Raw genomic sequence first — 14,232 nt, forward strand, 5'->3', positions numbered from 1 at the left:
AACAATCGCCACCTAAGCAGAAGCCACAACCGACCAAACCAACGAAGCCATCTTAAAAGGCCCTAGACGCCAAACCCAGCCGGGGGAAACATGACCTTTACCAGCTGAGCATCCATCTTCCTCCGAGTCGCCGAACTAATCTCCGCCAAAGACCGCTACAACATCATGGCCGCCACCATGCTAGGCCAAGGCAAGAATATCTGGCGGTTCATGTCTTCCCTGATGGGGAGTTTGAGGAGGTGTAGTCTCTCGTGGATCCTAGTACGAAGTTTGGCTTGACTGGGGCGTTTTTTGCGAAGGATCGGACTGCTATTGATCTTGCTGAGAAGAAGTCGCGTCATTTAGCGGGTAACTTCTATATTAATTACAAGAGCAGTGGTGTGGTGGTTGGACATCAGCCTTTCGGCGGTACTAGGGCTAGTGGTACTAATAATAAGGCGACGAGCACTAATTTGCTGGCTCGCTTTACGAGCATGAGGAGTATCACGAGGATTTCCAGTTAGCAGATGAGGTGACGTACCCTTCAAATGAAGTATAAGTGGATGTGGAACTATATTTCCACGATATTGACAAACAGCAATCGAACAAAAGACATATACAAATCAGAACAGTTCTTTATATACAAAGAAAATGCCGGTGAGCAAGAAATTCAAGAGAAAACAAACCTACGGGTCATTCTGTCCGTTAAAGATCTTTTCAATCTCCAACCAATCCGAATGATCTACACCGGTAAGTGGCAGGGATGGATCAAAGAAACTGGTGTAAATCCCCTCTGCCTCCACCGAAAGGTCTAGATTCCAATCCCAGTCCACTTGCATGTCAAACATCGCATTAGCGGCATCCGGGTGCATCCACGTCTCCAGAAGTCGGCTTTCATCCCGGTCCTGTTCCCAGCCTTCGGTAGCCACGGCCGTGTATTGGGGTGGTGGCTGCGAAGGAAGGGCCGGAGCCGATGAGTGAGGGCCCGTTGCGTCTACTCTCGGGCCTAGCGAAGATAAATTGATTGCACTCGGCGAGCCTCCATCTACTTCTTCATCTTGCTCTCTATCTGTTCCTAGAACATGGTTTGGCCATATGTGCAAACAAGAATGTGTGATATCTTGCAAGCGCCGCTCGGCGGCTAGGTTACCCGCGCGGGACAGAAACCGAAGAACATCAAATGCTTGGTCTAGGGCTGGGGGAGGCTGATCCCGAGCCTTGTCCACGAGGCCCATCATGACTAGAACAAAGGCGCCGGAAAATGTAGCGTCCAGATCGAAAAAGCCATATCGGGCTGCAATGATGGTTAGTGGGACAGCCGAGGATAGAAATAGGATATTACATACGTATGGTCTGCTGGTGCTTGAGTGCGTGAAGAATGGCTAAACTTTTCGTCGCGGCCTCATTACACGTTTCACACAGGCGGCCTAGCGCTGCTGGGAGAGGCTGCAGTGCCTGTTGATTATTTTGTCTTTGGACCTCCCGACGAACACGTTGCAGAAGAACAGGGCGAGTACAAAGTATAATGGCCTATCGACCTTTTGGTTAGGTAGAGCCATATAGCACCTTGCTGAGGTTGACTGACCTGGAACAACATCAGGTAGAGCGACGCGCCTGTCCGTGTTACTGTCTGCAAAGGACGGCTGAAATCGAGAACAAGAGCAGGGGGGAAGGAACGGCCTGTTTCATAAAGATCCTGAAGGATCTTCTGGATTTTGTGGACAAGCTCCATTTGAGTAATGGATGTATTTCCATATAGTGCTAATATTTCGTTAGAGGCGGGATGTATCGCTTGTCCATCAGAAATAACACATACAAGACATGATCTCGTCCGTAGCACGGGCAATACGGACATTAATAGCCAAAGCAATAGGGGATTGAAACCCGATGGCTTGTCGAGGCAGCTCAGCGCGCAGCTGTCGCTCATCTGAGCCAGCGGCCAGTCCTAGGCCGGAAGAAAGACGTCTACACCATTAGGTTAGTACTTGAGTCTTACATATATAGGCTAAAGACCTGCCGATCCAGCATGTATACTGTCCACCAAAGCCTCACGCGATGAGCTGTCTCTGAAGGCAGACAGCGTTGTTCACGAGCTGGTTTATCACAGCTCAAGGCTATAGCTAGTCGTAAAGCGAGGCCGATCTGTATCCGGTTAGTCATTGTGCCTGGTTTCAGTTCACCAATTCTTCATACATATAGATACGCATCATGCTTCCGATCGCACCATTGGAGGTAGGTGGCGATGAGTGTTAGGATCTCAACAGCAATAGCCCCTTCCTCGCCCAATTGATGCAGTGGAGACAACCGTCTCATTGCTTCTGCAAAAAGACTCGCACCTGGGGGTTGGGAGGAAGGGTCTTCTACATCCATCAGCTTGGCCATTGCCATGACAAGCAGATACTCGGTGAACCAGGTCGTGTGCATCTGGCGTTCCTGTGTTTGGTCATCCTGGAAGAGCAGTACCATGTTATCAGAAAAGGTGCGTGGGTCGAAAAAATGCTGGCTAACACCAAGGTAGAAGAGGAACCGGTCGAGTAGATGCTGTGACTCCTCTAAAGATGGGATAGTCGGCACAGCATTTTCGCTGACCAGGGGCCTCGCCGACGTCCATTTCGTTGCAGCTTCAGTGGAGCCTCTATTTTCGGGGGTCCGTAAGATTGCGCTGTTAGTTGGGTGGTTCCTATCAAGAAGTGACTTGACTTGGGATTCGAATGCCGGTCCTGAAGTCAAATCGGTTGCTAATTCAGTCAGTCAAAGTTCTACGATGAACGAGCTACCAACTTACCTGGACTAATCCCCGCGTCGCTTTCTTGATAAGGCATGGCTTCGGCTGTGTATTCATTGCGAATGCCTGTGCCTGATGTGGCAGGGGGAGCTGCTAATCCTTACAAGTCATGATTTGTCCGTGACTCTTTAGCATTGTTTCCCACATACCTTGCGAAAGAGTACTAAGTTGCTCTTCATATAATTGAATCTTATCTAGTAGATTTTTGACATGTCTATGTATTGAACTGTCAATGAAATCCCCCAGTGTTAGTGAAAAGAAAAAGGTGGACATACGCCTCGGTATACCTTCTACGACCGGCATGACCAGGTACACATTCCCAGTTATGTCTAACGCAGCTGCGACAGGGCTGATCTCCAGAGCATTTCACCTTACGTCGGCGGCAAGACTCACATCTATAGAATGTCAGTATGGTACCGTACCGTTACTGCGTGGATTGAACCTTCGGATGGAACCTCCGAAGGTTATCAGGACTCACGCATTGGTCGCGCGCGAATTTGTAGTCACCATCTTCAAATGCTGTCATAAGCGCAATTGGATTGGAATACCAAGTAATCGACAGCACTAGTAGTATCGTGTAATACGTCTATGAGTGAAAGCATCCATGGAAATCGTCAGTACTCAAAGATAGTTGAGGTTGTTCGAGTGGAAGGTGGGTGGGGTTTAACTCGGAAGAGATCCCGGTCTTTGAATTTAATAAATCAAAGTATTTGACTAAACGGTAAACCCTACCGTAGTTCGCTGCTGCAAATTTCCACCCAAGATTCAAGATACATATATTGATTTTCCCCATATCCATAACAGCCTGAAGATATGGTCCAATATTTGAGCTTTATCAGTACGCCGCCGTACAGTGCCATAGTCTGGTTTGCTCTTTCGGCTCTTTTGTTTTTACCGAAATATCGGATGTGGACTATGTGCCTTGACACTTACTACCGTGCATTGAGTGAGAGGCCCATACGAAAGAATCTCAGAACAATAGTGGGGTTCTAGAGTAAACTACCACCGAAGACTAAACAGATTCTTGATCCGACGCTTGGCCTCCATCTTAAGCGCATAATATTCCTGCTTCGTCCGCCCTACCGCATCACGATTCTCTACGGCCCGACGTAGAAGGTAAGATAGACAATCCTCGAGAGTTCCCCAACTAAGACACTTGTATACTTCGGGAGACGCCTTTTGTGCCGCTTGACTGCTGTCATCACGAAGCTGCAACAGACGACAACTAACCTCGTCCGCCATCCCCAGCAACTGTCCATACTGCACCTTAGTAGTCGGTTGCCCGGCGGCAAGTCGTTCCTTGTATAAGGAGTCCGCTGCCAGAGCACTTTCCTTATTATGTGTAGCAAGAAACAGCTCTGCAGAAGGGAACTGTCGTCCAACCCCAAAGGAACCGTATTGGTGGCGTAGAATTCCAGCTGCAATTACATTGTAAGAGTCGTCTGTACCAGGTTTTGTATCATTAATCAAATGGCGTGGCTCGGAGTTGATATATGCGCCTCGGACTAGTTTCACACCAAGAGTGAACCCTTCCTTGTCTGCTAAGCCAAGATGGGAAAGAAGATTCTCGGGAGTTGACTTGAGATATGCTTGGTAAGTATTGTATACCACGGCAATACCGTTTCGATTGTAGCGACGCATCAGATCTAAAGCAACAGCGTCAATACCGGATTGGACAGACTGCTGCTCTGCGTCGACAAAGATGCGTGCATTACGCTCAATAGCACGAGTGCAGACATCCTGCAAAGCAAACATCATCTGCTCCGGTAAGGACTGGTTGGAGGAGAGCGCATGCATTACTTGAGGACCTGCCCCAGTGAGTCTGAAAGCATTGTGTTAGCCTTTTAGCAAATAGCCTGATGCGGAATCAGCTCACTTCAGGGCTAAGAAGTCATCAGTTCCCAGCATTTCGACCGTCTCCAGAACCCCTTGCCTCCAGGCTTCAATTTCAGGGCTCTTTGTCGCTTGTGCGTTGGCCTTCTCATTATTCGTTGTAGGGCTATTGACCTTTTGGGATGAGGCGTCGACCACAATTTCTCGAGCGTATGTAAGGATGACACCTTTAAAACCCATGTGCTTGATCCGGTCAATAGTACCAGTGACTTCGACAGCATTCTCCCCAGCACAGAAGTGGCTGTAGAATGTTGTTTTTAGGACCCCGCGTAATATGGCATTCTTATTCACATCCAAGAAAGATAGTCGAGGCTGAGCGATGAGGGAGAGCGTCCTCAACGCTGGAGTCAACAGCCACGGGTGGGACGAAATAGTAGCCACTAAAAGCGATCGCCATAGCATCTTACCTGGCAAGAGAGAGTGTGGCGGCAGTTGATCTTTAGGTCCAGATACGGTCGATCCATCTCGACACAGCCAGCGCGGGTCATGCCGGCCTCGAGATGTATTCACTGCCAACCGAGCCCCTCGGAAATAGCCAATAGACGGTCTTGAAGCCATAGATACAAAGTGCTCGTTGAATTACTCAATACTAGCATAGACTGTAAGTTATAGGGCTGGTATAATATACACAACTAGTTTAAGAAAACCCCACATCGTCCGAGTGGTTCGGATCATATCCGAAGCTGTCGGGGGTTGTCTCCGAAAAGGCGTATGTCAATGGAAGGGCGTGTTTTCAACATCAAAGATTGCTATCAAGATCTATTCCCTATGAGTAAGGCGCCATTATGTAATGATCCTTATCGTTCAACTTGGAACTAATCTTATCAATCCCTGTCGCTTTGGCCCTTAACAGAGTTAAGGAGACAAGTACAGAGAGCTGTAGAAGAAGGGGAGACAAGAGCGAATGTTAGCTAGTGACGATATTGGCAAGGATCACCGGTCCTTGATCTTACAGTCTGTATCTAGCATAGTTACAGTCAATTCTTGACAGTTTTGACCAAATGTTAACTCATAGTTGAATTGTAGGTAGGTGCTTAGCAATATAGCTAGTTACTAAATACGGTTAGATTATGGAATCTTGATCGAAAAACGGCAAGATCGGATAGACTAGAGTTACAAAGGAAAGCTAGCTGGAAGTCTATCTTTCCTAGAACAGAAAGCGGTACTCTACGATTCCGCGCTAGTAAAGACCGCTTGAACCTCGTGGCCAGGAAATGGGCCCTCCAGTAGTGTTATAGACCTCCTCTATCTCAGCCAACTTTTGTTTATTCAGCTTCAAATTTGATAGGAATGTTAAGATATTTATTAATACTAGCCTTATCTATTGTAATTAGCTTCTTATAGGCCGAAAAGTGTAATATAATGACCCACCAAAAGATCCAACATCTGCCGGTCCTTAGTAGAAAACGTTCAAAAATTCTGCCGGCTCAATGAATCTTATACGGTTGCCGCCTTGCTTGATCTGATTTAGCCTCTCAATTAATTGCGGAGATTCATCGTCTCCGCACGAACGATCCAATTCCTAAATATCCTTTTAATCCTTGCGATATAGAGTCAATCTTACCTCTCGTCTCCAACATGGCCTCTACCCAGAAAGCTCGACGTCTCATTCTAACCACCGCGGTGGTCTCAATCACCATCGCCGGAACACTCTACGGCGCCGGTATCAAGACTGACCAAGAGGTCACCCAGGTATGGCCACAGGATGCCATTGATATTTCCCCGCCTGTTTCAATTGGCTAACTACTTTTTCTCCGCGAGTATAGACAGTCCAGAAAAAAGAGGAAGCTACAATAGACGAACGAATTACGTCTCTTCGGGACATGCGGCAAAATCTAGCGGCGAAGAAAGGGCTTGTTGAACAGCAGATTCGCGATCTTGATGCTCGAATTGAGGAAAGGAAACAGAAAGGTCTTGACGGATCAAAGAGGGAGCCTCCTCATAATGGTTAAATACGAGGCTATGGTTACAGAATTAAGTTTGAGGTTGGTGCTCCTTGAGAAAAACGATTTTGCTCTCCGGCCCTTTGCGAAACCCTGATATTTATTCTTTGTTTCGCAGACAATAGGCCATGCTGGATTATCTATAATAATATAATGTGGGCGACCCCTTCGGTATATCGAGCCCTGCGCTGGGCTTGCTGGTTGCTACCAGGGTGGTTTGACCTCCGTGGTTTCGATAGGCAAGCTGAACCAGTTTGAGGTTTGGTTTGACGACGAGATCACTATAGCTCTTACCGTGCTCGATCATCAATTGCTCACCATATCGCGTCGCAGTCCTCACGCATTCACGTTTATATTGGGCCAAAGAAGCGTTCCAAGGTTGCTGCAACTCGAGGGCGGCAGGTATGAGGGAACGAATCACTTAAATTAAATAAGTGCATGGGTCGGCCTCTGGCCGTGCGGATGCTGTGCATCCTTCAAATAGATTATTCCAGACCCAGTTGCTTAACCAGGATATGGCACAACGATGAGCACCACTCAATAACATCTAAAGATGTTTCAATTGAAATCTCACATTCTATTTCTAATGAACGATTGCGCTATAGGGGTATATTCAACTTAGATCGCCTTAATGGATATGTGCGTCGTCCAAAACTGGACTGGATAACTTCTCGGTGTAACGCCGGAGACTTGACAAATGAAAACACAAGTATATAAAAAGATAAAACGAGGGTCGCTGGCCCAACAAGTTACGGCCTGCATGTCGCTTTCTTCCACGGTCAGATAACAACCAAACCATAATGCATCAATCATCTAGAATTCCACGCGAGAGCGCCGCGAGGCTTGCTTCATAACGTGCAGGATTGTGATCACTGAACATTCCTGATCCGAATCTCATTTCTCCAAAGACGGATTCGACGTCTCGAATAAACTTGAGCTGGACTCTAGTTGCTGGTCGACCTAGTCGCGGATGGCCATCATCACCCAGATCGGACGTGAAAGCGTCCCGCTGCAGGACGCGCATTGTCTCGACCACGAATACCTCTCCCGGAGGCATCAGCTTAGGCGCGAGCATTTCCTCTCTCAGCATTTTGAGAGTCTTCCATGCCCAAGCATCTTCGCCAATACCGTCACCAGCATGCTGGACTATAGGCGGCTCGTTGACGTAGAACTTATTAATGATGCTCTGCCGTAAGCTATTCCAAACACGGCCTTGTACATGCGATTTGGTTCCTGAAACGTCACTCTTGAAAGCCACTGATACCGTATGCATATCATGCAAAATTCCTAAAGAGAGGCTGGGTACCACATCATGACCGTTAACAATCGTCGTGATTAGCCCACGTGTCGCACGGCGAAGAAAAGGGGACATGGCTGCAGGCGGACCATATGCGTAAACGTGTATAGGTCGTCCCGAGGGAAGAAAACAAGCCGTCTGGTTAGCCTCGCTGCTTCCAGTTAGGAGTAAATGTTGCGCGGTGGCTTGGTATGAGGCAGTCACAAACGATGTCCCAAAACCATCATTCGTAGGTTCCGATATCATAGTAGCTAATAGTGCAGCAACGCCTCCGCCTAGCGAGTGACCGCAAAGCACCACACCATAATCTGGGAATTCCTCCAAGGCAGCTCTAATTGTAATCATAACTTTCCCACCTCCCCCCATCAACAGTCGTTGCGCAGAAGCATGCATACCCTTATGAACTTTCCAGCTCTTTCCTTGCCATTCCAGGTCATCATAATCACAGGTCATATCTGTGAGGATATCTTCGAAGCCCCATGTCCCCCTAAGCGTCAAGACAACGGCCTTCGATTCATGATCTAGGAACAGGTAATGAACAAGAGGAAAGCCGGTCTCCGTCTCCCCAGCAGCGTTTGACCCACCTGCGGGATCGACAAAGGATGATAAAAGAATTGTTGAAGCCGGTAGGCCGGTGTGATCTGAAAAGTCACTGTGCTCTCGACTGTCAGATTCTTGATATGCAAGAGCCTTGGTCGTTGGTGGAACACCCATGACTTTGAGGGCATTTGACCCATAAGATGCCGAGGAAAACCGGAGGAAACGCCTTATATTTTGCACAAAATGCTTTTCGGGAAAGATTCCTGGTACAAGTCCATCGCGGCTTAATGCTTGTATAGTTTCCATATCATCGTAAGCACTCTTGCGGGACCGATGTGCAAGTATGAGTGAGGTCTCCGAACCAGCCGTCGCTAAGGAGTATATGCTGGGAGTAAACGTATGAGAGCTTCTGTGCAAATTTGAGGAGCTTGGACGCCCATCATTGACAGACACAGACATGTCCGTCTCAGATCGTGTGACTGACATAGAACTGCTGCTACGCACATGTGTCCTCACACCTGCAGAAGATCTTGGGCGTACGTTTGTCGAATAAGCATCGGTTTGCTTCATGAAAGATTCTTCATTCTTCTCATGTATTGCATAAAACTCAGGCATCGGACTCCTCTCGGGGGCCATTTCCCGTGCGCTAGTACCTCGTACTGTTGAAGGGACAGACAGTCGAGAGCTTTGTAAAGGCGATCTTGGTGAGCCTCGGTTCGCTACAGGCGAAACTCGAGCCTTGGAAGAAAGTGGTGGCTTTCCCGGTTTTGCTTCTGCGGTAGGTTTCAGAGATTGTCTGGGAGCTGATGGTTTTCTTTCAAAGACAGAGCCTTTGGAACCCTTGCTGCGTTGGACAGAATGAACAGGTGACGTGTTAGACTTGTCCTTCACTGACAGCCGCTTACTCTGGTCACTTCTCTCAACACTCGCCGGCTTCACTTTCTGTGCAAACCTCGTCAGGGAGCCTTTCCCAAACGAGCCTTTCGAAGTAGTGTCGGCTTCGTTTGAGGGGGTTGGAGGAGAGTCTGTACGGTATCGCTTAGAGCTATTTGAATTAGCGAGTAGCGCTGGCTCGTATGAAGATTTATCCAATCTATTCATTCCCAGAAAACGAGCGTTTCGATGGCTGCCATCTCCAATTTCAGCTTGGGTGGCTTGTATTGGCTTGTCTTGGGGTATAGCATGACGGTGATCTACGATAGTAGGTTCGACGTCAGGGAGTGAGTCAGTAATCGCAATACCTTGACTCAAGGAAGGTCTCTGGTTGTCATGGTCAGAACTGATCTCGTATATGTCCGAGATATCGTCTCCACGTGATAGCCTCACGTCTGCACTTTGAGATTTATTGAAAGCCGTTCGAAAAACAACAGTGTGCTTGGGAAATTGGGGAGGACTCGATCCTCCACTACCGCCAAGGCTTTGGTCGTTACGGAACCTTTCTTCAATCATCATCGTACCGGGCGGAGCAGCAATTTCTGCGCTGTCGTCATCATAGATATCGACAGTAATAGTACGTGCAGTGACTAGATCAGTCTTTATGGAGGCACGACAGCCTTGAGGAAGCTGCTTCATAATATACAACCGGATCTCATCGTCGGACATTTGATGGTCTCCTAGAGGAAGCGAAAGGGGATGTTTCTCAGCCATATCACCCCTACTCGCCGGACGCTGCACAGCATCGAAGGTTTCTTCGTCATTGCCGGGCGATATAAAAGATGAACGCCTCGTTTCATCGTGAAAGTCGCTCCGACGCCTTCTTGTATGTTCTATTTGGTGCATCCCGACAACATCTGCTCTGACGCCATTATCCAAGATGACAACATCCCAGATTGCCTCGTCCCCCCCATTCGTACGTATTTGTCGTTCTGTATTTTTCCTTCCCCAACGTTGAAGCATGGCGAACCCAACTGTGCCTACTAGGAGGTCACCGACACCAATGTTATCATGGGTCATAGACTCAACGCTTGGGTTCCGAAATTCTCTTCGGATAAGTGTTATGATAGCAGCTATGGCCCTTGACGACTCAGTTGAGCCGAGTATTGCATCAAGAGTAGACAGAAGCGCCTGAGACATATTTGAAGCAGATGAAAGAGTTGTAGAAGAGAAATGGAATGTTGCAGCAACGAAGAACGATGCAGACGTGACCGACTTGTGCAGAGTAGCAAGCTAAACATGAATCAGCCAATGTAAGTCAAATTAGATTAGGCACTAGATCTGAACTTACGCTTCGCTCTAGTATAGATTCTGCTTCTACTTTGCCATGTTCTCCGCTGCTCCTCGTAGCCACATCCCGCCCGGCCCTTGTCAGGACGCCTTCAATGACTGCTCTACTGAGCTCCAATCCCGTCAGTGTGGTAGCTCTTGCTCCATCGATAGCCACTCCTCCGAAAAAAGTCCCGACTCGGAGAGAGAGCGAAGTAGACTGGGTAACAAAGGAAACAATCGAAGCCACTGGACGTGGAAGTAGAGTCGCGCCTGATGTTGCGGGTGTATGGCTTGCGCCGTCATCCTGGGCCACTTCCAGATCAGGCTGGGCCTCAACTCGCCTCAACATCGACACAAGGCCGAATATATTAGGCATCGTGAATCATTAAACAGATCACTTGAACCTTTTTTTTTCTTATTGTATTAACATTAAAAGGGTGTTTAGGATCCATGAGCGAACGCATCCAGAAACAAGAAGAACTACATTCGTGGCAATGGAGATAAGACAAAAAGATAATGTAAGTATGCTTTTGCCAAATTAAATCAGCGCGTGGGATGTTGCGTCAGTGACCGGGTTCCTGGCGGAAAGGCAATGAGGTGTACGGAGTAAGTCGTCTTGTAGATCAGCACCAAGCGGCAAGGTACAAGTCATCCTCCGCCTTCCGCGCATTAATCAGGGGGGGGGGGGAATAGTACGTTGAGGAGAGTGTCGAATATTTGACATGTGATTTTCAGCTCCCCCCAACAACCTTGGAAAGTATTTAAAATCTACTCCTTTGGAACCGGTTCTCGGTTATCATAACCGTGGAATCGCATCTCATGATTAGCCATTTTCTCAATACATACTAAGACTATTGATGTAGAACTTATTTTGTGATCATTATTTGTTTTCACGGTTTATTCATTGGCCTGACATATCCGTACATTGCTGTCTTAAACTCCGCTCGCCGATTTCCGTGACCGAGGAAGAACACTGATCTCATGACAGACCGCTATACATACAAGCCAATAATAATCATTTTGGTCTTTTCACATCATAGCCTTCAGGTCTCCTGGATACTGGACTTTCCTGACTCTATCTCGAGTACATTCGGCGACGGTGCAAATACCGGACAAACTCATAGTCTGCCACAGATCGGCCAGCAGCCCCTTCATCACCGATTTGGCTCCCTCTCTTCCGTTGATTGCAAGCCCGTATACTACAGGTCTACCCACAAACACTGCCTTGGCCCCTAAGCATAGAGCTTTCACGACGTCTGCACCAGTCCTGATCCCGGAATCGAATAGGACCGTCATCTTGTCACCGACAGCTTCCACTATCTCAGGAAGCACATCCAAGGAGCCAATGGCACCATCCACCTGTCGACCTGTAGAGTGTCAATAATCAATTCAAACGGCATTACCAGGTGGTAGTATACGTACCCCCATGGTTAGAAACGACGATCCCATCACACCCAGCTTTGAGAGCAAGCTTTGCATCCTCTACATGCTGAATCCCTTTAAGAACGATTGGCCCATCCCAATTCTTCCGTAGAAAAGCGATATGCTCCCACGTATGAGGCCGGCCAGGGAACACGTCAGAGATCCATGCCCGAGATGCTCCGACAATATCTTCTTCTAGTTTAGAGCCGGATTCCTTTTCGAACTTTGCACGAAACACCGGGTCAGAGAAACCGATTTGGTTGCCAACACCCTTGATGAACGGGACATAAGCATTGTCCAAGTCGGCCGGTCGCCAGGCAAGGGACCAAGTATCCAGAGTTACTACGAGAACAGAAAAGCCATTGTCTTTAGCACGCTTTAACAACGAGAGCGTGACGTCATCATCTTGCGGCCAGTAGAGTTGAAACCATCGTTTTCCATCCCCATTCGTCTCGGCCACCTCTTCAATGGAACTAGTGCTGGCCGTGCTAAGGGTATACGGAATTCCAACTTCTGCACATGATTCGGCTAGACCCGTCTCTTTATCCTCATGGAACAAACTCTGGACACCGACGGGTGCCATCAAGATTGGGTTCGGGTACTTTTGGCCAAAGAGCTCCACTGAAAGGTCCTGGTCATCCACCTATACAAGACTATCAGTCACCGAACGGAAAAGAATTCTGTCCTTCAACCAACCTGTCTCAGCATTCTTGGAATACTATACACATTATGTCAGCTACCGCGAAATGTACGGTACGATCGCAAGCTTACAGTTTCCATTGGCGAAACGCCAGCCGATTGCTGTCCATGGTAGCCTTTTCACCCGCTCCCCCAGCAACATAATTGAAAGATCGGACCCCAAGTGCCTTGCGTGCCTGTTCCTCGAGAAGACGAGGGTCCGTAGTGACATTTGGCTGAACACTTTCTATAGCCCCACGGGCATAGATGACGGACTGGTAATCACCATACCTTTCAGGCATTTTGAATGCTTTCGAATACTATCGCAGTTATGCTCGTAAACGGCCAAATAATCGGATCGTGATCATTCCATTGTCAACAATTATATTTAGAAATCGTAGTTCCAGGATCAAAGGGGGGGTAAACCACGTGAGCTCTATTTACCTCGGAAACTGGGATATACTCGGCAATGACGTTACTAGACATGAACTGCCATATCTCATATTCCTGGAAGCGGTTTGTTCAAGACAAGAAATAGAAAAGAATAGAAAAGCATTTAAATGGACATAAAGAGTGGTCTGCTTTTACCAGGACTTCCATTACCCGCCAATACAACTTCCGAGTGGCGAGCCGACTCTATATCTATATTGAGTAATTCGATAAAGGATCAACACAAGGAGATTCATTCTAAATGATTTGAGTTGGACTGTCCTGCTGTCATTACACGTAAGCACCATCACTGGATTGAAACCCCCTTGCTTAACATGGCATGAAAGAGGGAAGTTCCGTCCATCTACGTACCAGAAAACTGGATTTGCAATGGTTCATGCATTAAAATGTCTGCGGGATAGCGGCAAATCACACTGCTTATCTTTCAGGGTCTTTCTTTACGTATCTTTTAAAGTTTCAACCTTGACCGCTTTACAATTCATAAGTACCAAGATGTGTCCTTACTTGAACCATCGAGGTATTGATGTAAAAATGACAAGATTGAGAGGCAAATACCAAGAATTACTAACCGGATGCCGTGATTTGGGTGGCTGCATGATAGGAATTTGTATTGATTGAGAAAAATTTCAATAGCCGGAGCGTAAAACTTTAACCATCATCCCACACCGGGACCAATAGTGGGGTGGGAAAAAAACATGGTCCACTAGTCTAAACATGAGCTAATTTGCCATTATCAATTAAATGAAATGATTCATCCATTGCTTTCTTCAATGATCTTCTGTTCCTGAATGATCTTCTCCAGGACCCTTGTCTGTTGCCTCACTCTAATCCTCAGGGATCTTTAGATCAACTACCGATCGGAGATCTTAGCATTCTGCTGATTATCACACGCAGGCTCAAGCAACCGGAGCGCGGGGTTCCCTACTTTCGGATACTTTTGCCTCTGTGACTCGATCTTTTGCGCGATGCAAGGCCAGTCGGTGTGATTGTGTGTTCAGACGCTGGGGACTGGTCAGGGACCCGTCTTTCTTTCTACGAGA

The 14,232-nt window shown here is 47.5% G+C and overlaps 4 protein-coding genes across 4 annotated transcripts; 1 reads left to right on the forward strand and 3 right to left on the reverse strand.

The window, feature by feature from the left end:
* Positions 1-503: 503 nt before the first annotated feature.
* On the reverse strand, positions 504-5,626 carry BDV27DRAFT_168730 (uncharacterized protein; the record flags this gene model as incomplete). Its single annotated transcript, XM_032074850.1, has 12 exons — positions 504-1,273; positions 1,326-1,509; positions 1,565-1,740; positions 1,796-1,944; positions 1,997-2,121; positions 2,173-2,717; positions 2,765-2,854; positions 2,890-2,978; positions 3,040-3,159; positions 3,771-4,586; positions 4,641-5,094; positions 5,611-5,626. 12 exons carry the CDS (start codon positions 5,624-5,626, stop codon positions 666-668), a joined length of 3,372 nt encoding a protein of 1,123 aa, XP_031922283.1. The 3' UTR covers positions 504-665.
* Positions 5,627-6,154: 528 nt separating this feature from the next.
* BDV27DRAFT_136515 (uncharacterized protein) lies at positions 6,155-7,152 on the forward strand. The gene is made up of 3 exons (XM_032068782.1): positions 6,155-6,349; positions 6,424-6,642; positions 6,719-7,152. Exons 1-2 carry the CDS (start codon positions 6,236-6,238, stop codon positions 6,607-6,609), a joined length of 300 nt encoding a protein of 99 aa, XP_031922284.1. The 5' UTR covers positions 6,155-6,235; the 3' UTR covers positions 6,610-6,642; positions 6,719-7,152.
* A 36-nt stretch (positions 7,153-7,188) lies between these two features.
* On the reverse strand, positions 7,189-11,223 carry BDV27DRAFT_56856 (uncharacterized protein). The gene is made up of 2 exons (XM_032076963.1): positions 10,662-11,223; positions 7,189-10,603 (listed from the first exon to the last, which is right to left on the reverse strand). The coding sequence occupies exons 1-2, from the start codon at positions 11,016-11,018 to the stop codon at positions 7,406-7,408; spliced, it is 3,555 nt and encodes a 1,184-aa protein (XP_031922285.1). The 5' UTR covers positions 11,019-11,223; the 3' UTR covers positions 7,189-7,405.
* Positions 11,224-11,553: 330 nt separating this feature from the next.
* BDV27DRAFT_56858 (lactate 2-monooxygenase) lies at positions 11,554-13,236 on the reverse strand. Its single transcript, XM_032076964.1, has 4 exons — positions 12,836-13,236; positions 12,761-12,782; positions 12,065-12,707; positions 11,554-12,009 (listed from the first exon to the last, which is right to left on the reverse strand). Exons 1-4 carry the CDS (start codon positions 13,042-13,044, stop codon positions 11,672-11,674), a joined length of 1,212 nt encoding a protein of 403 aa, XP_031922286.1. The 5' UTR covers positions 13,045-13,236; the 3' UTR covers positions 11,554-11,671.
* Positions 13,237-14,232: the final 996 nt, after the last annotated feature.

The sequence above is a fragment of the Aspergillus caelatus genome, assembly GCF_009193585.1.
Source record: "Aspergillus caelatus strain CBS 763.97 unplaced genomic scaffold BDV27scaffold_278, whole genome shotgun sequence".
In the NCBI taxonomy this organism is placed as follows: Eukaryota; Fungi; Ascomycota; class Eurotiomycetes; order Eurotiales; family Aspergillaceae; genus Aspergillus; species Aspergillus caelatus.

Excerpts from the sequence above, each read along its gene's own strand:
- BDV27DRAFT_136515 (XM_032068782.1), top strand. The coding sequence starts at position 6,236 with ATGGCCTCTACCCAGAAAGCTCGACGTCTCATTCTAACCACCGCGGTG. Across the intron at positions 6,350-6,423 it reads CTGACCAAGAGGTCACCCAG|ACAGTCCAGAAAAAAGAGGA; the intron begins GTATGGCCACAG and ends CCGCGAGTATAG.
- BDV27DRAFT_56858 (XM_032076964.1), bottom strand. The coding sequence starts at position 13,044 with ATGCCTGAAAGGTATGGTGATTACCAGTCCGTCATCTATGCCCGTGGG. Across the intron at positions 12,783-12,835 it reads GCGTTTCGCCAATGGAAACT|TATTCCAAGAATGCTGAGAC; the intron begins GTAAGCTTGCGA and ends TAATGTGTATAG. Across the intron at positions 12,708-12,760 it reads TTCCAAGAATGCTGAGACAG|GTGGATGACCAGGACCTTTC; the intron begins GTTGGTTGAAGG and ends AGTCTTGTATAG.
- BDV27DRAFT_56856 (XM_032076963.1), bottom strand. The coding sequence starts at position 11,018 with ATGCCTAATATATTCGGCCTTGTGTCGATGTTGAGGCGAGTTGAGGCC. Across the intron at positions 10,604-10,661 it reads AATCTATACTAGAGCGAAGC|CTTGCTACTCTGCACAAGTC; the intron begins GTAAGTTCAGAT and ends ATTCATGTTTAG.